This window comes from Staurois parvus, unplaced genomic scaffold (genome assembly GCF_062004578.1).
Source record: "Staurois parvus isolate SC_StPar_1 unplaced genomic scaffold, SC_StPar_1.0 ptg000172l, whole genome shotgun sequence".
Taxonomy (NCBI): Eukaryota; Metazoa; Chordata; class Amphibia; order Anura; family Ranidae; genus Staurois; species Staurois parvus.
Window position 1 is genome coordinate 9,328,425 of NW_028317968.1, and position 23,005 is coordinate 9,351,429.

The 23,005-nt window shown below is 44.1% G+C and overlaps 1 protein-coding gene across 1 annotated transcript in view; it reads right to left on the minus strand.

Annotated features, from left to right (window-relative positions):
- BRIP1 (BRCA1 interacting DNA helicase 1) overlaps nucleotides 1-23,005 on the minus strand; it is a 384,399-nt gene that overhangs the window by 349,739 nt on the left and 11,655 nt on the right. The window contains exons 2-3 of the mRNA XM_089676644.1: nucleotides 18,843-18,940; nucleotides 4,925-5,036 (exon numbers count right to left, since the gene is read on the minus strand). Coding sequence (XP_089532770.1) covers nucleotides 4,925-5,036; nucleotides 18,843-18,935 — 205 coding nt within the window. The 5' untranslated portion in view covers nucleotides 18,936-18,940. The remainder of the gene's footprint in view (nucleotides 1-4,924; nucleotides 5,037-18,842; nucleotides 18,941-23,005) is intronic.

Sequence of the window (23,005 nt, forward strand, 5' to 3'; positions counted from 1 at the left end):
CCTATGCGATGTTAATTTTTTGTGTGCTTCATTTTTTTTAATAAATTAAATATAACACTATTTGCACTATTAAGTTCTTTTTCTCCCTATTTCCCACTGTGGTAAATCTTCGTTCCTTGAATTCCTGGTAACACCAAAGGACTGAAGACAGTATCCAGACTGTTCTCTTAACCAATTGGACTCATCATACTAGGGTAGTTGTCCCTTCAAGAGCTTATTGACCTCTTCAGACAATCTGGTCAGTGAACTGCACTTTTTAGATAAAGGTCTTGTTTTCCTTCTAAATCTGGCACCTTTTGTACTGAAAGAATACAGCAGAGTGGCATGGACATTATCTATTTGGTTTATTGTATTGTATGAGTACGTAACTGCACCAGTGCCTTGTCACATGACCACATGAAAGTAGTCCATAGCCCTGTCTAACCTCCAACAAACCAAATTTGAGCTTACACAGGGGACACCTCTTCCATCCTTGAACAAACAAAACTATACAAAGGAAGGTACAGCCCTATATAAAAATGTACAAGCTGTACTTTAAAACAGGGGTCCCCAGGGCCTGTTGCTAGACTGTACCCTGTTGAAGCCAGGCCACGCAAAGGCTGCAAGGAGGCGAGCGTCAGGAAAGCAGAGACTGCATCACCGCTCCATCACTGCTGTTGGGTCCACCTCCATAAAACCTAAATTCTCATAGGAGCGGAACCCTGTAGTGTAGTGCCCATGTGCTGCTTTCCCCACTCCTGAACTTGAATGCCAGATTCCTAGGGAGGCCATAGCACTGGGGAGACGCTGCAAGAGGCTTTATAATTATTAAGTTCTTTCACTGCACAAAACCCTCACAAAGTGACAAGCTGCATCTGGTGACTGAGGTGGCAAGCTAGTGATAAGCTGCATCTTGTGACTGAGGTGGCAGACTAGTGACAAGCTGCATCTGATGGCTGCAGTTGCTGCATCTGGTGGCAGGCTACAGTGACAAGTGACATGCTGCATCTGGTGGCAGGCTATAGAGTGGCAAGTGAAACGCTGCATCTGGCGGCAGGCTACAGTGACAAGTGACATGCTGCACCTGGTGGCAGGCTATAGAGTGGCAAGTGAAACGCTGCATCTGGCGGCAGGCTACAGTAGCAAGTGACACGCTGCATTTCGTGGCAGGAAAACAAGCTCAGGGCTCCCACTGATTCTGCATTATGGTGATTTGAACTATTTCATTACATTATATATTACAATGTAATAACAAAAATAATGCACTTCAATCATCCTGAAACCATATAATCCTCAGTATTGGGATGATTGAAATGCTAACACCTCTCCCCACCCCACGAAAATCTTCTTCCAAGAAACCTGTCCTTGGTGCCAAAAAGAACGGTGACCGCTGCTTTAAGGCAACCCCCTGAGTGCAGCCATGCTGGAGAACATACCTTTGGCCTAGATCCAACAATCTTCACTGTGCAACCCTGTCTGGAGCCACAAAACCTTGCATCAGAAAGCATCCTCATGGGGTCCTCTTTATCCTGAATGTGCAAATCGCTGCCTTATTTATTCCTATTACTCCTATAGGAAGAATCATACTCTCAAGGACCACTGGAGGTCATCATTAGTATGGCTCGCCATAGGAATAAGTGGGACCAAGAAACACATGTGCAAGATGAAGAGGACTTGGCAGGGATGCTTAATAAAGCAAGGATGTACAGCTACAGGCAGGGCCACACGTTGCAGAATGCTGTATCAATGACAAAAGGTAATTTTTATCTTAGAAGAAGCACTAAGCAAATCAAGTAGAGTCAAGCTTTAGTCAGAATCATTGTGCCCTAATCATCACAGACCTATATTGAACCCTGGTTTATTGCGTTTGAACTATGATAAATAAACCTTATTGTACTGATGGTGATTATGGGCTGGCCACTAGAGTGTACTGATATTATTATTATTAATAATAATAATAATATGAGGATACTAAAATATCAGTTTTTTTATGCATGTGATTTTAACATTTATATTGTTTAGGTACAATAAAAACTTATATTTTTACCAGTGGTTTATTTCTTGGGAGAGGACACCTTTAAAGTCCCATTCTTTGGTCTTTTTCATTTGTACCCCAGCACTTTACTCTAAAGTCAAATTGAATCTTCCATTTGTAATCAACCTGCATAAACAGTAATAAATGTGGGTGTATTTTTTGTTTACTTTCCATTTGCTGCAGTAAAGAGTTAAAAACACCCTGTGCTCCAGAGCCGGAATTCTGCCCAGCAGTTGTCTGGGTGTCCAGTGGTACTACAAGCCTCACCGCAAACTGCTCCAATTAACAGTCCTCACACTGCTGATTGGAGCAGGGGTCTGGCTCTCCAAGTTAGTAGCAAAGGGTGCTTTAACCTTTATGCAGCAAATAGAATACAAAGATAAAAAAATTTCCATATGTGTTACAGTTTATGCAGCCTAACTGCATCACACTAATGAAGTTGGAAGGTTCAATTAGGCTTTAATTTATTTCATTGCAATGTTATCTCATTAACCTTCTGGCATGTTGACCAGTCTTGCTCCTTTCCTAACAGCAGATGCCTCATTAATGACATGCCTGTTTAGTAACATTGTATATACGTCTGCTAGTGTTTGCCTAAGCAGCAGTATAGGTCTCATAAATGGCATTCACGTGTAATGGCATAGTATGTGTGATATCACCACTCGCCTACACTACACACATCATTCAGGACACTCATATTTAGTTGTGCAGTATTTTGGTGTCAGTGTTTGTCCACTGTACAGCAGAGGCCTCATACATGATATTCCGGTATAGTGATGCAGTATTTTGGTGTCAGTGTTTGTCCTATGGTCAGCAGAAGCATCTTGCATGTCAAATATATGTAGAGTTGAAATATGTGTGATCTCAGTGTTCTTCCAGTAATCAGAGGCCTCATACATTCATGTTTAGTTAATCAGGTGCAGGCTTGGCCAGTACTGACAGAGGATCTCAGCAGGGAGCTTGTTGTACAAATTTCATTCAAGCCATTCAAGCAGAGAGATTCAATATTTACATTGGCAATACATTTCTACTTCATAGTGTAAACCTGATCTATGTAAATTAAACCAATGCTTTCTTTATGGCTTATATATTGACCACATTGATTTCTCAAATGATTTTTTTTGTTTATATGAGCATAATTAATTATATGTATTTGTCCTCAGTGCTATGAAATCACAGAAACTGCCAAGGATTAAAGGATAAGTTCACCTTTTGTAACACGTTACACCCATATTCAGGTTGCAACATGTAACATATTATGAATGGAACGGCCTAACACCCCCCCAATCCCTGTTGTGACAGCTAACGAGGGATCTTCTCTTCCCTGCTAGCTGTAACAAAAAAGCAGCCATTTGTGGCTCCGCTCACCTGGCCGTGTCACTCATTCACAGTATTCTGTGAATGAGAACACTACAAGTTCCAACAGCCTTTGAGGAGCTGTGAAGCGCTGTGGTAGTTAATTGAGTCTTCCTGTCAGTAAGCATCCGCTTGCTCCTATGAGATGTAAGAGCACACAGATACACTGACAGGTCTGCAGGAGACCTGCATTTCACCAGCAATCTACTGATTGCTGGTGCAATGCTTTACAGGCTCCAGAAACAAAAAATAATAAATGCACATTTTTTACCTGCAAAAAAAAATGTGCATTTATTATTTTTTGTTAAAAGGTGAACTTATTTAAATTTGCAAGTGTGAAATTCTTCACAAGCATCCAGGATTTGTTTTAATGTTTCCTTTTATTTGTTTGGACTGCTCTACTGAAGCCCCATACATCTGAGTGCAATAGAAAAATATATTTTGTACCATCAAAATATTTCAAATTTCCATGCTCATGCATTGATGGAAAAACAAAGGTGGTCATTGGGTAAAAGTGAATAACAGAACTTACCAAAATTCAAACTTTCATTATGAAAACAATTTCTTGATTTTTATACATCCATTTATAGAATTTTTAATGATAGTGTCTACATAAGCCAACTGATAGCTACAGCTTCACTATCAAAGGATATGCAGAAATGCAATTCACCTAACTTAACCTAGAAATTGTTTGCCACATACATGTATACACATATGAATCAAATCTCATATAAGCAGTGTTTCTTACTTATGAAAAAGGTAAAACTAAAATAAAAGTGCAAACTCTGCCCTATAAGGGACACAGTCAAGAGAGGATCATGGGGGCTGCTACTGATGAACTCTCCTTTGAGAATGCTACTTTCCTGGCTGTAATGTTGATGCTTTGGTTTCAATGCTCTCTGGATAGCTGACTTAGAACATATATAGAAATAAAAAGGTCTTGTACGTATTTAAAGCTTGCTTGTTCTGGGTTGGTAATTTAAAAGTGCTTAAGTAAAACATAGCCAGGCAATTAACGCTTTTAGAAGGAGACCAGAATGGTTTCCCAATGAGAGTCACTTAATGTTACATAAATGTACAGTGTTTTCCAACACAAGCAATATGTATGGACTGTTTTCTCCAGGATCTGTTCTTACAGTGCATTTGGAAAAGTCATACGTGCAGCATTTTGGTGTGCTGCCATATGAGGTCTCATTCAAGTTAAGTACACAAAAATGCAGTTTTATGCACAGGAACATGCAATGAAAACATGAATTACGTACACTAAATATGATGTGATGTGAATGAGCTTAAATTTTCACGTGTGAAACATTCTGAACATGGAAATGTTTAATTGCCCACAGGAACCAATCAAATTTTACCTTTCCAGTGCAGTAAGGGTAAATAAATAAAGAAAAAAAGGGACCAGACCAGTTACTGTAAGGTTGTATTTACACTAACTTACCAATGTAAAGACCAACATATAAAAAACTTTGTAATTTATTAAAATAAAGAAAATTACAAATAAAGGGTCCAATAAAACATTTGTAATTAGGGGATTGCTATATTACTCACCATACTGAGCCTGCTGCCAAGCAAGAGCAGAACAAAGTAACGCTAAACTTTTCCCACTTCCAGTGGGACTTTCCAACAGACAGTGTTGTCTGCAGTTCAATCCTCTCACAATCTGAGTAAATAAAAGGAAATATGCTGTATTAATTAACCAAAATACATATCCAGTCTTATGCTGCAATGAAAATACAAGTTAAATCTTGTTTTAGCACACAACATATTTTGCTAAAACCACGTTTGTCATATATAGTGAACATTATTTTTAATCATTGAAAAACGAAACACTTGTAATATATAACGTAGTGCTGCCATCTTGTGGCCTGAATGAATATTGCTAAACAACCGAATTGATGTAGTGTACAAGGGCTTCATAACAGCCATAAATTTACACTGTATTTGGGTTTTAGACTCAATGCATCAATTTTCAGTTTTTTATCAAGAACTATTATTTCAGGACTGCTCATTTGATACAAAAAAAAATAGAATGTTTGTTTAGAGAAAGGATAGCATTTTAAACAGCGATATATATATATATATATATATATATATATATATATATATATATATATACCACAAGGCTGTAAGGTGGACTTTCTTATCAATAAAGAGGCCACATGGTCACCTACTTACGACTGTGAATGTTTAGTAACCTCTCACGCCACTGCAGTGAATGGCTCTGGGTTCCATTGATTTTACTTTCCATTTCTTTCTCTGATATTTTCTGGTTATTTGTCTCTATTCTGTTTTTTCCCCTCTGTTTTTCCCTCTATACTCGCAGATCTCAAAGGGATACTCAGTATCTAATATCTTAATGCTTGGTGCTCAGTATATGGTATTACGAGACCACGACAACGGTCTTCTTTGACTGGTGTCTTACGTTGCTATTTGCCTGACATTACATTGTGGTATTTACCCTTACTCATGAGTTAAACTGTTACGAGTATTTGTATAATGTGCATTGCCTGGAGCCCACTCGTCCTCTTAACTATTTGTTTATGGTGTGTGTGTGTGTGTGTGTTTGTTTATAGAAATATATATATACAGTGGGGCAAAAAAGTATTTAGTCAGCCACCAATTGTGCAAGTTCTCCCACTTAAAAAGATGAGAGAGGCCTGTAATTGGCATCCTAGGTAGACCTCAACTATGAGAGACAAAATGAGAAAAAAAATCCAGACAATCACATTGGCTGATTTGGAAAGAATTTATTTGCAAATTATGGTGGAAAATAAGTATTTGGTCACCTACAAACAAGCAAGATTTCTGGCTCTCACAGACCTGTACTTTCTTCTTTAAGAGGCTCCTCTGTCCTGCACTCATTACCTGTATCAATGGCACCTGTTTGAACTTGTTATCAGTATAAAAGACACCTGTCCACAATCTCAAACAGTCACACTCCAAACTCCACTATGGTGAAGACCAAAGAGCTGTCGAAGGACACCAGAAACAAAATTGTAGACCTGCACCAGGCTGGGAAGACTGAATGTCCGGGCCCGTCTGAAGTTTGCTAGAGAGCATTTGGATGATCCAGAAGAGGATTGGGAAAATGTCATATGGTCAGATGAAACCAAAATAGAACTGTTTGGTAGAAACACAACTCGTCGTGTTTGGAGGAGAGAGAATGCTGAGTTGCATCCAAAGAACACCATACCTACTGTGAAGCATGGGGGTGGCAACATCATGCTTTGGGGCTGTTTCTCCGCAAAGGGACCAGGACGACTGATCCATGTACAGGACAGAATGAATGGGGTCATGTATCGTGAGATTTTGAGTGCAAACCTCCTTCCATCAGCAAGGGCATTGAAGATGAAACGTGGCTGGGTCTTCCAACATGACAATGATCCCAAACATATTGCCCGGGCAACGAAGGAGTGGCTTCGTAAGAAGCATTTCAAGGTCCTTGAGTGGCCTAGCCAGTCTCCAGATCTCAACCCCATAGAAAACCTTTGGAGGGAGTTGAAAGTCCGTGTTGCCCAGCGACAGCCCCAAAACATCACTGCTCTAGAGGAGATCTGCATGGAGGAATGGGCCAACATACCAGCAACAGTGTGTGCCAACCTTGTGAAGACTTACGGGAAACGTTTGACGTCTGTCATTGCCAACAAAGGATATATAACAAAGTATTCAGATGAACTTTTGATATTGACCAAATACTTATTTTCCACCATAATTTGCAAATAAATTCTTTCCAAATCAGCCAATGTGATTGTCTGGATTTCTTTTCTCATTTTGTCTCTCATAGTTGAGGTCTACCTATGATGCCAATTACAGGCCTCTCTCATCTTTTTAAGTGGGAGAACTTGCACAATTGGTGGCTGACTAAATACTTTTTTGCCCCACTGTACATATACACACATACACTACATTGCCAAAAGTAGTGGGACGCCTACCTTTACACGCACTTGGACATTAATGGCATTCCAGATTTAGTCCGTAGGGTTCAATATTGAGTTGGCCCACCCTTTGCAGCTACTGTATAACAGCTTCAACTCTCCTGGGAAGGCTGTCCACAAGGTTTAGGAGTGTGTCTATGGGAAGGTTTGACCATTCTTCCAGAAGTGCATTTGTGAGGTCAGGCCATGATGTCGGACGAGAAGGTCTGGCTCGCAGTCTCCACTCTAATTTATCCCAAAGGTGTTCTATCGGGTTGAGATCAGGACTCTGTGCAGGCCAGTCAAGTTCCTCCATCCCAAACTAGATCATCCATGTCTTTATGGACCTTGCTTTCTGCACTGGTGTTCAGTCATGTTAGAACAGGAAGGGGCCATCCACAAACTGTTCCCACAAAGTTGGGAACATGAAATTGTGCAAAATGTCTTGGTATGCCGACACCTTAAAAGTTCCCTTCACTGGAACTAAGGGGCCAAGCCCAGCCCCTGCAAAACAACCCCACATCATAATCCCAACCCCACCAAACTTTACATTTGGCACAATGCAGTCAAGCAAGTACCGTTCTCCTGGCAACCGCCAAACCCAGACACGTCCATCGGATTACCAGACAAAGAAGCGTGATTCGTCACTCCAGAGAACACGTCTCCACTACTCTAGAGTCCGCTGGTGGTGTGCTTTACACCACTGTATCCGACGCTCTGCATTGCACTTGGTGATGTAAGGTTTGGATGCAGCTGCTCGGCCATGGAAACCCATTCCATAAAGCTCTCTATGCACTCTTGTTGTGCTAATCTGAAGGCCACATGAAGTTTGGAAATCTTTAGCTATTGACTCCACAGACAGTTGGTGATGTCTGTGCATTGTGCACTTCAGAATGTGCTGACCCAGCTGTCATTTTATGTGACCTACCACTTCATGGCTGAGTTGCTGTTGTTCCCACTTTGTTATAATACCACTAACAGTTGAACGTGGAATATTTAGTAGCAAGGAAATTTCACGGATGAACTTATTGCACAGGTGGCAACCTATCACGGTACTACGCTTGAATTCACTGAGCTCCTGAGAGCGACCCATTCTTTCACAAATGTTTGTAGAAGCAGTCTGCATGCCTAGATGCTTGATTTTATACACCTGTGTCCATGGAAGTGATTGGAACACCTGAATCCAATGATTTGGAGGGGTGTCCCAATACTTTTGGCAATATAGTGTATCAGAAATCTGAAATGTTGTGAAAACATACACTTTAACCACTTGCCTACTGGGCACTTATACCCCCTTCTTTACCAGGCCAATTTTCAGCTTTCAGCGCTGTTGCATTTTGAATGACAATTGCGCGGTCATGCAAGATTGTACCCATATGAAATTTTTATAATTTTTTTCTCACAAATAGAGCTTTCTTTTGGTGGTATTTAATCGCCGCTGGGCACTTTACTTTTTGCGCTATAAACAAAAAAAGTGCAAAAAATTAGAAAATTAGTTTCTTTCTTTCTATTATAAAATTTTTCAAACAGGTAATTTTTCTCCTTCACTGCTGTGCGTTGATCAGGCTGCACTGATGGGCACTGATAGGCTGCACTGATGGGCACTGATAGGCAGCACTGATAGGCAGCATTAATGAGGTGGCACGGATAGGCGGCACCTATAGGCAGCACTAATGAGGTGGCACGGATAGGCAGCACTAATGAGGTGGCACGGATAGGCAGCACTGATAGGCGGCACTAATGATGGGTACTGATAGACAGCACTGATAGGTGGCACTGACTGGCATCACTGCTAGGCACTGACTGGCGGCACTGCTAGGCATTGACTGGCGCAACTGGTGGGGCACTGACTGGCACAACCACTGGGCACTGACTGGTGGCGCTGACTGGCAGCACTGCTGAGTTGCACTGATGGGCACAGGTGGGTGGGCACAGGTGCGTGGCACTGCTGGGCACAGGTAGGTGGCACTTCTGGGCACAGGTGGGTGGCACTGCTGGGCACAGGTGGGTGGCACTGCTGGGCACAGGTGGGCGGCACTGGTGGGTGGCACTGCTGGGCGCCGCTCATCAGGGCACTGATCATCAGTGCCCTGATGATCGGTGCCGATCCCTGCTTTGACAACTGCCGGTTCTCGGCAGTACTTTCCTCACGCTCTGACAGAGCAAGGAAAGTGTAGCCGAGAACCGGCAATTGCATTTCCCGGTGAACAGAGTGTCATTGGACATGGCTGATCACGTGGTAAAAGGCCGCTGTGATTGGCCTTTTACCACATCACGTGATCAGCTGTGTCCGTAGGACACAGCAATCACAGAGATCGCCGGGGGCGCGCAGGAGAGCGCGTTCTGGGAGGACGTCATATGACGCCCTCCCAGAACTGGCCGGCCGCAGTGTAGCCGTCATTCAGCTATCTGCGGTTGACAAGTAGTTAAAAAAAGTGTTCAGGTTAAGAGAAAGAATGTTTGTGCTGCAAACTTGTATGTTAAAATTTCTAACCGGCAACTGGTATTACTAAGATTTTGCTTTTTGTGTTTCCTATCTTCTGTTTATTAATGAAGTACCGTGCAAAACATGCTAAAGACACCAGATGAGTTCTGAATTATACAAATGTATGCAAACACCACAGGCCAGGGTACTCTAGAAAGACTTAAAGCACTTGGTCACATTTTGATCAGTTCTGCTATTGCTAAATAGCTAGTCTGGACAGTTCTTCCAGCCTTGTATACCCCCCCCCCTCCCAGCATGCCTCAGTTTTGTGGAAAAGCAGTACAAAGAACTTAATCATAGACAAAGAGGGGTGGTACCTGTATCCCTCAATGAACTCCACAAAAGAATTTTACAGTGAGTACAAAAATCAAAGTTACACTTCTTTTCCAGTAGTCTTTCAGGACAGCACCTTGAGAGACCTCGGCTCCCCACATGAGGAAACACCTCCACCCTAAATAAAATCTCTGTCATTCCCCTCCGACCTCAGTTCTTGGCATAGTACCTCCGGTCACCTGGGGAGACATAACATGAGACACAAAAACACAATAAAACATCTCACATAAATATTATACAACAGAGGGTGGGTAACCTGTGCTATCCTGAAAGACTACTGGAAAAGACGTTACCGTAAGTGTAACTTTGATTTTCCCCTTTCGTCTTTCAGGACAGCACCTTGAGAGGATAAGCGAGTACTCACCCCTAGGACGGGCCCACTGCTTGCAGAACCTTACGTCCGAATTCCTGCTCTTGCACCGAGGCCAGGTCAAGTCTGTAATGCCTAACGAAAGTCCCATAACTGGACCAAGTTGCAGGCCTACAGATCTGTCCCGAGTAGGCCCCTGCCGGCTCCGCCTGTGTGGCCGCCATGGCACGTGTAGAATGCACCCTGATGCCCTCTGGGACTTCTAGACCCTCAGCCTGATGTGCCTGCTCTATTGCAAATCTCAACCACCTAGCCAACGTGCGTCTGGAAGCCCCTTGACCTTTCCTAGCCCCCGCAAAAGAAATAAAAAATGAATCAGTTTTACGAAACTCCTTCATCCTATCCAGATAAAGGAGCACACACCTTCTCACATCTGTGTGAAATTTTACTTCCCTTTCACCTGAAGGATTATCGTAAAATGAAGGTAAAACAATATCCTGTCCTCTGTGGAAATCTAAGGCCACTTTAGGAACAAAGGCTGGTCCGTCCTGAACACAACCCTATCTAAAAAAACCTGAAAATAAGGCACCCTGATTGACAGAGCTTCAAGCTCACTCACCCTTTTTACCGTGGTGATTACTACCAAAAAGACTGTTATGAACGTCAGGGTCCTCAGGGAGCTGGAAACTAAGGGCTCAAATGGTGGCTCCATTAATACCGTAAGTACTCTTGACAAATCCCACTTTGGAAAAGGTCTATTTCCCGCCGGTCTCTGTCTTGACAAAGCCCTAAAAAACCTAATGACCAATGCTTCTTTTGCCAATAGGGACTCAAAGAACACACTTAGAGCCGATATCTGACTCTTAAGCATGTTGACTGCTAGTCCTTTATCTGCCCCCCCGCCTGCAAGAAATCTAGAACAGATACCAGGCTCCGTTCTGAACTTTTTCAAAATTGCCGACAGCAAGGCGACTGGGGGAAAAGCATAACATAGGGGAAAGTCACATTTTTGCGCCAGTGCATCCACCACCCGAGCCCCGTCCCACCGATTTAGTGAGAAGAAAATCGGGACTTTGCTGTTCTGACCCGACACAAATAGGTCTATGGCTGGGGATCCCCATTTCTTTACAATGGTTTGGTAAACCTCCCCGTTGAGAACCCACTCCGACTCTCTCAACTGCTGCTGTTAGAAAATCGGCCACCTGGTTTAGCTCCTCTTTCAGGTGGACGGCCAATAAGGAGGCTAAATTTGCCTCTGCCCATGACAGCAGCACCGCAGTCAGCCCCCAGAGGGACCTGCTTCTTGTTCCTCCCTGTTTGTTCACATAGGCCACCACCGTCGCATTGTCCGAAAGGACGCGAACATGATGGCCCCCGATCAAACCCTGGAAGGAACGAAGGGCCTTCCAAACTGCCTTTAGTTCCTTCCAGTTTGAGGATTCCCTTCTCTCTTCTCGAGACCAAGAGCCCTGTACTACGGATTCCTCCAGGTGCGCTCCCCATCCCTGGGCACTCGAGTCCGTTGTGATCTCTCTGACCACTGGAAAATTCCATAGTAACTCCTGAGTTAAGTTGGCTGCCTTCCTCTACCACCAAAGGGATCTTTTTACCTTGGTGGAAACCCGCACCCAGGAATCTAACGACCTCTGCTGCCGGTCCCAAACGTTCAAGATGAACAGCTGCAGGGGACGCAGATGCAACCCCGCCCATTGCACCGCCGGAATGGACGAGGTCAACAGCCCTAAAATCGACATAGCCAGCCTCAATGATATTCCCTGGCTCTATAGTAGCCGCCTGATCCCCCTGTCAAACTTTGTGAGCTTCTCTGGAGTTAGAAAGGTTTTTTAACAGGCGGACTCCAGAATATAGCCCAGATAAGTCATTCTCTGTGCTGGAATTAGACTGGACTTGGCAAGGTTCAATAGCCATCCCAAACTCTCCAAATGGTTCCTCACCACTGCTATGTCCCGTGCAAGCTGCTCCTCTGAGATTGCGAATAAAAGAAGATCGCCTAAGTAGGCAACCACTGAAATTCCCTTCACTCGAAGTGGAACCAACGCCTCGGACATAACTTTTGTTAAGATCCTTGGAGAGGAGGAGAGCCCGAAGGGCAAGGCCCGAAACTGCAGGTGACACGTCCCCGCTGGACCCTTAGGAACTTCTGAAACTCATCCACGATGGGTACATGCAGATAGGCATCCTTTAAATCGATTGAGGCTAAGAAAGCCCCCGGTGGAAGCAGAGCTTTGACTGTAAAAATTGAGTCCATCCGAAACTTCTTGTATCCGATGGTCACGTTCAGGGGTTTCAGATTCAGAATCAACCTGTACGCCCCTGAAGGTTTCTGGACCACGAACCCATGTGAGTAGAAACCCTCCCCTATCTCTGCATTGGGGACTCTCACTACTACCCTTTGCTCCTCGAACTCCCGTAGAGAAGCTAGCAAGGCCGAAGCCTTTTGTGGACATATGGGCAGGCTTGTTACTAATAACCTTCGTGGCAGTGGCTTTGAGAACTCCAGGCGGTACCCCCTTCTCACTATGTCCAGTATGAAGGGGCTTGAGACCTCCGATTCCCACCGTGGGAGGAAGACCCCCAATCTTCCTCCCACTGGGAGAATCGAGTCATCGCGGCTTTTGGGGCTGCTCAGGACGGAAAATCGCTCCTCTTTTGCCCCTACCTCTCTGCCCCCATGCCCTTTTCTGAACCTCTGGCCTAAGGACCTGTAACCTCTTTGGGGGGCGAAACTCCTTCCCCCTTGATCCTGCATCTTCCGTTTAAGGGGAAAGGACTTCTTTCTGTCCGCTGTGCGGTCTAAAACCATCTCTAACCCTGGGTCAAACAGGAGATCCCCTGTAAAAGGAATGCCACACAACTTTACTTTGGAGGCAATATCTCCCTGCCATGTTTTTAGCCAAAGGGCCCTACGGGCTGAATTGGTAAGGGCCGCTGACCTCGCTGAACACCTCACAGACTCCGCCGAGGCATCCGCAATGTACCCCCTACCCCCTGTAATAACGTCTGAAAAGACGCAAGTATCCTATCCTTAGGGGAATCTGCGACGATGTGCACTTGTAACTGCGTGAGCCAGTACTCCATGTTCCTGGCTACAACCGTAGTGGCCATAGCGGGTTTCAAATTGGACAAAGTCGAGTCCCAAGATTTTTTAAGGATGGAATCTGCCCTCCTATCCATAAGATCTGGCAGAACCCCCATGTCCTGAAAAACTAAATCCATCTTTCTAGCAATTTGGGAGAACGCCGCGTCCAGCCTGGGATTTTTGTTCCACAAAGCGGATGGATCCTCATCAAACGGAAACTGGCGTTTGAGGGACTTAGAAAAAAAGGGCTTCCTCTCAGGATCCTTCCACTCCTTCTTTATCGTATCCACTAAAACCTTGTGAATGGGAAAAACTCTCCGCTTTTGTTCTTCCATGCCGATACATCTGATCATGCAGTGAAAGTGGTTTTTTATCCTCTTTAATATCGAGCGTGGCATAAATTGCCCCCAACAAATCATCTACCTCTTCCAGGGATAATTGTATCAAGAGGGGCCTCTGGGATCGTCTGAGAGGCCCTCCCCTTCTGAATCTTCTTCGGACTGGGAGCCCAAGGATGGCTCACCTTCAGCAGCCTCCTGGCCCTCCATTGCTTGACTAGTTGATGGAAGCACCTGCTGGGGGGGACAGGGCATGGCTTGGGGTAACGCTAAATTCTCAACAAGCGTTTTGAAGGAGTCAACAGTATTAGTCAGTTCCTTCACTGATTTAACCAAGTCTCCCTGTGACGGACTCTCCTCCCTAACTAACCCCTCTATACAGGGCCCACATAGCAACTTTTTCCATGATTCTTTCAAGGTCACCTTACCTGACGAGCATTTCCGCTTAGGCACCTGGTGCTTGAGTTTTTCATGGGCTTTACCCTGAAAAACAAGAAGAGGAGAACCAGGGAGCCTATTACCCCTTATCCGAGCCGCCTGCCCAGCTGCCCCCCCCCCTCTCTCCTCCCTGGCCGGGAACAAGGGCCTGACCTTGCATAGACCGCCCCCCTCCTGCCCTAGACCCTCTGACCACAGAGAGGGCTGGGAACACCCCTTGGAGCTAGGGGCCCATAGGTAGGGGAAAGACTCCACTGAGTCGCCTACCTGTGCCTGGCTGGTGCTGGCCTCACCTGGTCCCGGTGCCTCTGCTCCGGACATCCTCAGGATGGAGGTCGCCTTGCTTGCAGTATCACCTGTTTCCACAGGATCCCGCACTGCACCACCATCTTGCAGCCGCCCCCGTGTCTTCAGGGCCGCAGCCGGAAGCCGCGAACCCGGAAGAAGCCCCGCCCCTTCCGCTGGAAATTACATCTGCCGTCATCCGGCCCGGCGCGCTCCAATGCCAGCACGAATGGGAGGAGCGGGACTCCTCCCCCGGTCTCCCCAGACCTCCGCACGAGGACGCCCCAGCTCCCGCAACTCTCCGGAGGGGGCCGGAGGCAGCTGCCAGGTTAGTGCCGCACCATCCTCTGACCCCCCAGAGGCAGCAGCCCCGACCTTGCAGCGTTCACTGGGGGATAGCAGCCGGCTCTCCGGCCTTCACCCCACGCTGCCCTTTCTGCATCCTAGAATCCAGGTCCTACTGTCCCCTGACAGCACCTAGAGAGGCCTCCAACATATGTCTCCCCACCAGAGGAAACACAAAAACTGAGGTCGGAGGGGAATGACAAAGATTTTATTAAGGGTGGAGGTGTTTCCTCAGGTGGGGAGGAGCCGAGGTCTCTCTAGGTGCTGTCCTGAAAGACGAAAGGTGAAAATCCCATTTTTTATTGGGAGGCACAAGAATTCAGCGACTGTTGGGATGTCCCAAAGAACTTCAACTGAGGGGTGGGCAACAGCAACAAAACACTAATGGGCCCACAGGCTCACAGCTTCCTGCATGACCTTATGCCTGAAGCTGCCATCAGATGAGGCCTGAACATTCACCTGGTAAAACCAGGCCAGATAGCAACCTTGCAATTCTGGCCTAGAAGTCAAAGAAGTACTCGCAGATCTAGTACAGTGCATTAGTAGGGTGGAAACCAATCTTTAAGACCAATAGCTTAAATGATGATTCGTATGAGCAACTAGGAAATAGTGGAGCAAGAAGCAGTTTCTGTTTTAAGTGGCTATCAGGAATAACAAAGAGCTGGTCCTTTTAATCTTCTAATGGAAGGAGTATTGACAAGGTATGCACGCACAGCACAAACCACATCCAGATAATGGAGGGAGATCTCCATCTGATTAACTGAGGCCAGACAGAGGGACAGAAGAATGATATCCTGGTTAAGGTGAAAGGCCAAAACTACCTTATGAAGAAAGAAAGTTCTAGGCACCACTTTATCCTTGTGTAAGAACAAAATGGTACACTCGCCTCACAGAGTGAGAACAAGGAAAAGAACCTTGTGAGTGGGAGGATAAAAGGATTAACCCTACAGGTTCAAAGGGTGGTTTCTGAAGTGCCAAAAGAACCAGATACAGATCCCATGGGTTCACGTACAGGGTAGCCACATGGAGGGACATCGTGTAAAAAAGTCCTAATCACAGAATGGGAAGACAGAGGTCTTTACAATAAGATCACAAGCATCTATATCTGACCCTTGATAGCATTCAAGGCCAAATGCTGATCCTGGTCCATTTGTAGAAAAGCCAGGATTGCCCCATGGCGAGTTTCCTGGGATGAAACTTTCACAAAGCTATGCCTTCCATGTGTGATAACAGACCTTGACGAACCGAAACTTCCTAGTGTTTGGCACTGTGGGAATCACCAATTCAGAAATTCCCTTGCCCCCCACAATCTGTGATTCAACAGCTATATCACTGAAGACAGTGACCATGAAGCAGTATGGTAAGACAGTCCCTAGGACCAAATATTCAGACAATCTGGAACAGTCCATGGAGCATCCTCCAGGAGTCTGGACAGGTCAGAGTACCACATCCATATGGAAAGCATAAGATCAAGCTGTACTGATGCCTTGGAGCCACTAGAGCATCCTCTGCTACCGCTAGAGGATCCCTGCACCAATACACAAATCAACCAACTTTGTTGTTAAACCTGGAAGCTAGGGGGTCCAACATCCAGCATTCACCATATGGCTGACAATGCTGAAACACGAAGTTCTGTTCAAGACAGACTCTCTTTGTGAAGACCTTCTGAAAGACATAATAGCCAGATTTCTAAGCTACAAAAGCCATGGTCCTTGATGTCAACAGAATCAGCCTATGCAGAAACAGGACTGATCCGTCCAACAATGATACAATGTTGCATTACAGATGTCTAGAGTGAAATTAGGCAAAGGGAACTGCCTTGAAGGAAGCTACCACAAGTCCCAAGATTTCCATGCAGAAACGGAGTGTCAAGAGAGCTTCTGGACTAGACTGGGGAATTTGAATTTGAGACCAGAAAATCTGATGTTTCTGTTGTGGAAGGAACACTCTAGCCTGAGAAGCAACAGACTGATTATCCAGTTTCAGGGTAGTGTGCACTACATCATTCAGGGTCCAAATGGTCTCTTTTTACTTGGGATTAATAGCGATAGACTGCGACCCCTCCAGGATAAGTTCATAAGTCAAGGACTTGAGCGACCCAGAATCAGATTCTCTGTGGCCAATGGCTCAGAAGCCACTAAGGTCGCAAGTAATTTAGTTATAGAATCTGTTGAAGACAGCACAGGAGTGCACTTGTGGTCTCTGCAATCAGAGTCAGCAAACAACTGGGTAATAAGGGTCATAAAGTTTGCATAATCTTGGTAAAAACCTGAGCTGGTTGAGGACACCTACGATCGAGCTACACTTAATGGGGCCTAGGAAGATTCAAAGGACAGGAGAGGTTCCAACAACAGAGAATGGCTGACTCTATGCTCCAAACAATGGCACCATCAGTAGCTGTAGCCATTAGCAGAAAGTGAGCTGTGGGCACCCAATACAGCAATATAGTAGGACTGTGGGCTTCCCCCCCTCTCCCCTACATGTCTAGAAACAAAATGTTGCAACTGCAGTGCAGTAAGCCAATGCATAGGATAAGAGGAAAGGATATAGACAGCTGGTAGTAGGTCACTCAAATTTCAACCTGGTTTGCAAAAAGGAGCAACAGAGGTGAGATTCTTCCTTGATAATGTATGGCAGAAAAGAGAATGAGGCTAGGCTCACACTGTGCTGGGTTTTTGTGGGTGCGGGAAGTGCAACTGCTCCCTCAACCACCCGCAGCAAAAATGCACTGGTATTAAGAGATGCGTGGGGCTGCCTTTAACTCTCAGTGGTACCGCCACGCATCTCAACCCACAGCACGTTTGCAAGTGCAGGATCTGCAGTGAAATCACATGGTCAAAAGCCAGCATGAACAAAAGATGCAATCGCCTTTTTTTGCAGGAAGCACAGGCACTGCAGCCCATTCAAATGAACCCACGCAAACATGGGCCGCAATGTGAACCTAGGGTGAAGCACAATCAACACTCCACGCAGACTATAACATCAGTGCTCAATCCCACAACATCAACCAATGCTTAATGTGGTAAAACCAGCAGAAAGTAGGAAATAATAGTGCCCAACGACTAATAAAATTAAGGGAGCTCTCAATGCATAGCCAGAGAGGCCTACTCTCTAGTCTTCAGAGATAAAGCAAGCTCAGAAGCAATGCCAGAGGCCCCGCATGAAACCTAGTGCTCAAACTTCACTTCTAGGCTAGCCCTGCAACATCCAGTCCAACAGGGTATAGCTCCAGTGCAGTTTAAAGGTCAGGCTGAGGCAGACCACACCAGACAGCTGGAAATCGCAGGGAAACCTCAAGCAGCAGTGTAGGGAAGAGTTTTGATTTAAGAAAAAATTGAAAAAGAAAAAAGCTTTGGTAAAATAATAGGTTAGCCTTTTAAAACAGCAGAGCTGACATCCATCCTCCCAGGACAGTAGCAAATAACTGAGGCATGTTAGCAGTAGGAGGGGTTATACTGGGCTGGCCTACAATTTTTTGGTTGCCAGTGTCCAATCCTCTTGTAAGTGGCAGTATAACCTTAAGGTTTAAGGCTTCATGTACACGAGCCTACCCTGACCTCCAGCAGCGGAAAACCGCAAATCGCGGCAAAATCGTGGTACTGCGATTGCCGCGTTTTGCAGTTTCCCACAGGCAGCGGTCAAAACGTTCATATCCTGAATGCGATTCTTCTGCATTCAGGAGAGGGAGGTTTAACCTCATCTTAACGCGCCAGCTCCTAAACTTTGCTAAAAGCCTATGTGTACATGGACACATAGGCATTTATGGAGTTGAGTTTAGGAGCTTTGCCAAAAGTGCCAAAAGCTCCTAAAAATGCCAAAAGCTCCTAAACTCTAGTTTAAGAGCTGCTCATGTACATGAAGCCTTAGAGCTCCTTGTGCCCCTTAATGGACGGAAAAAAAAAAGTAAAAGTCACTTACCGAATTCATCATGGCAAGTTGAGACGGATAAGCTTTGCATGGGAACAGAATTTTCACTCCACCAATTGTGTATTCAGAACATGCAGAAGACATTTTTTCTATAAGAAAAACATAGGCAAACAAGTTCACATAGCTGTATTGTTTATATTTATTAAATAAGATATATGTAATGACACAATATGTGTCTATGTGCACTCTGACATGGATGTGAGTAGTTTACCAACTTCTAGAACAGTCAGTACATTCACGGCCAGAAAGACTATGTGCAATTGTTTTTAACTAAACAATATAATATAAAAATTAAAAAAAACTTCTATCTGCCAAAGCTGAGGCTTTCTCCAATCCAGAACACTGATACTAACCCACTCCCAGACGTAGTGCTAGTTTCAGGCCAGAGGGTTAACATGCAGAACATAATACATTGATCTGCATAATGTGTATAAACTAGCAGTGTTTTTGGGACAAGCAATGGCATTCTTCAGCAGTATATGTGCACCTTAGCTGCGCAAGAAATTTTATCAATTTTAAAGTACTAAACTATAATCTCCTATATCACAGGTTAAACAAGTACCAAATTCAGTTACTATGTGATGCACAAACTTAAAATAACAAAAAACCCTTTTACCTTGCCTGACTGAGCCTATCCTTCTTCACTTGTGGTTCCACAAACTCTTTAGACACTGCAGCTCAGTGTGGCAAAATAGACAGTGCTGTCAATCCAGAAAACAATGGGCAGGGCTAAGTGTGGTCATGTGCTGATTGACAAGCTACATTTTTGTAAATAAGAAAGGACAATGCTGATAGCCCCAACCGTGCAACATCTTTTCATACCACTATATAACAAGCAGCACAGCTTACACAAGAGAGACAACACTGCTCTGAGTTCAGGAGCAGTGCAGCATTGTTGCCTCACCATCACAGAAAGCTGCACTGCGTAGATATTACTGACAGACTGAAGTGGTATTTGTGCAACTCTGCACAAGAACTAAGACAAAGATATACAGTGGATATAAAAAGTCTATACACCCCTGTTAAAATGTCAGGTTTCTGTGATGTAACAAAATGAAACAAAGATAATTCATTTTAGAACTTTTTCCACCTTTAATGTGACTTATAAGCTGTACAACTCAATTAAAAAACAAACTGAAGTCTTTAAAGGGGGGGGGGGGGAGTAAACATAAAAAATTTAAATAAAGTGGTTGCATAAGTGTATACACCCTCTTATAACTGGATGTAGCTGTGTTCAGAATTAAGCAATCGCATGCAAAATCATGTTAAATAGGAGTCAGTACACACCTGCCATCATTTAAAGTGCCTCTGATCAACCCCAAATAAAGTTCAGCTGTTCTAGTAGGTCTTTCCTGACATTTTCTTAGTCGCATCCTACAGCAAAAGCCATGGTCCTCAGAGAGCTTCCAAAGCATCAGAGGGATCCCATTGTTAAAAGGTATCAGTCACGAGAAGGGTACAAAAGAATTTCCAAGGCATTAGATATACCATGGAATACAGGGAAGACAATCATCATCAAGTGGAGAAAATATGGCGCAACAGTGACATTACCAAGAACTGGGCGTCTCTCCAAAATTGATGAAAAAACGAGAAGAAAACTGGTCTGAGAGGCTGCTAAGAGGCCTACAGCAACATTAAAGGAGCTGCAGGAATATCTGGCAAGTACTAGGCTGTTTGGTACATGTGATAACAATCTCCCGTATTCTTCATATGTCTGGACTAACATCCAAGCCCAGCTACATTTTGCAAAAACACATCTGAAGTCTCCCAAAAGCATGTGGGAAAATGTGTTGTGGTCTGATGAAACCAAGGTTAAACTTTTTGCCATAATTCCAAAAGATATGTTTGGTGCAAAAACAACGCTGCACATCACCAAAAGAACACCATACCCACAGAGAAATCTGGCAAAATCATGCTTTGGGGCTCTTTTTCTTCAGCTGGAACTGGGGCCTTAGTCAAGGTAGAGGGAATTATGAATGGATACAAATGGAGAAACAGAAAAAGGGCGCACCGACCTAGTGCATTATCGTTTAAAATAATTTATTAAAGAAACAAAAATAGGTATCATACTCACAATGGACATAATAACACAGGCATGTCAAACTGAACAAGGCGTATGATCCAAACAACATCTGAGTCCATACGATGGAACCCTGGATGACCAACTGGCTAACGCGTTTCGAGGACATAACCTCTTCCTCAGAAGTTGTTTGGATCATACGTCTTGTTGTTTGGATCATACATCTTGTTCAGTTTGACATGCCTGTGTTATTATGTCCATTGTGAGTATGATACCTATTTTTGTTTCTTTAATAAATTATTTTAAGCGATAATGCACTAGGTCAGTGCGCCCTTTTTCTGTTTCTCCATTTGTATCCAGTGTATTCGGACCACCCCGGTCTGTTGAGGGCAGCAAGCAGTTCATATTCCAGAACATTCCTATTGGGTCTACTGAGTCCTTTCCTAGCGCAGGAGTAAAGTGTTTGTTGAGAGGGAATTATGAACAGTTCCAAATACAAGTCAATATTAGCACAATACCTTCAGGCTTCTGCTAGAAAGCTGAACATGAAGAGGAACTTCATCTTTCAGCATCACAACGACCCAAAAGCTTACACCCAAATCAACAAAGAAAGGCTTCACCAGAAGATGATTAAAGTTTTGGAATGGCCCAGCCAAGGCCCAGACCTAATTCGATCAAAAATGGGGTGATCTGAAGAGGGCTGTGCACAGGAGATGCCTTCGCAATCTGACAGATTTGGAGTGTTTTTGCAAGGAAGAGTGGGCAAATATTGCCTAGTCAAGATGTGCCATACTGATAGACTCATACCCAAAAAGACTGAGTGCTGTAATAAAATCAAAAGGTGCTTCAACAAAGTATTAGTTTAAGGGTGTGCACACTAATGCAACCATTTTTTTTTATTTTTACTTCCCTCCACCTAAAAGCTCTCACTGTGAAGAAACCTTTCCGTGTTTGGAGATTAAATTTTCCTCCAGACGTAAAGAGTGTCCTCTGTGATGACCTCAGGGTGAATAGCTCTACACCGAGTTCACTATATGCAGCTTGGCATTGCATGTCATTATTAAGCTTGTGATCTACCAGAACCCCCAGATCCTTCTCCACCATTGATTCCCCCAGTTGTACTCCCCCTAGTATGTATGATGCATGCATATTCTTATTCCCCAAGTGCATAACCTTACATTTATCAACATTAAACCGCATTTACCACATAGCTGCCCAATTGAACAGTGCATTGAGGTCGGCTTGTAAATTGAAGACATCCTGTAAGGACGTTATTCCACTGGACAGCTTGGTGTCATTTGGTATTTTTAATCCCAGACCCTATATTGTTTATAAATATATTAAAAAGTAAGGGTCTCAACACTGAACCTTGGGGTACACCACTGACTACTCTAGACCATTCAGAGTATGAATCAATAACCACTACTCTTTGAATACTCTTTTAGCCAGTTTTCTATCCATTTACATATTGATTTTTCCAAGCCCGTAGACTTTACTGTACACATTACCTTGTGTGGGGAACTGTGTCAAACGCTTTTGCAAAATCCAAGTATGCTACGTCCACCGCCACCCCTCTGTCCAAGGTTTTGCTCACCTCCTTACAAAAAGAAATCAGATTTGTTTGACAACTTCTGTCTTTCATGAATCCATGCTGTCTGTTGCTTAAAATATTTTTTTCCAGCAGGAACTCATCTATGTGGTCTTTTATTAAACTCTCCAGTATCTTCCCAACTATAGAAGTTAAACTAACAGGTCTATAATTACTTGGTAAAGATTTTGACCTCTTTTTAAATATTGGCACCACATTGGCCCTATGCCAATCCAGTGATACTATGCCAGTCATTAAAGAGTCCTTAAGAATGCCTAAAGATTTGTAATTGCAACGATTGTTTGGGCAAAGTGGTGCATTACCTGACAGAAATGCAGGGGTACCAATATTTTTTCCATGATTGTATATTACGTAGGATGTGTAACCATGTTACTCCACCCATAATCCCCACATAAAAAAAATATTTATATTCCACTTTTAGGAGATCCCTGAAAAACCTTTTATTTTATGCATCAGCTCATCCCCCCAATTATTACCTTTTGTATCAACTATCTGTCCTTTTAAGATTGTAAACTCTAATGAGCA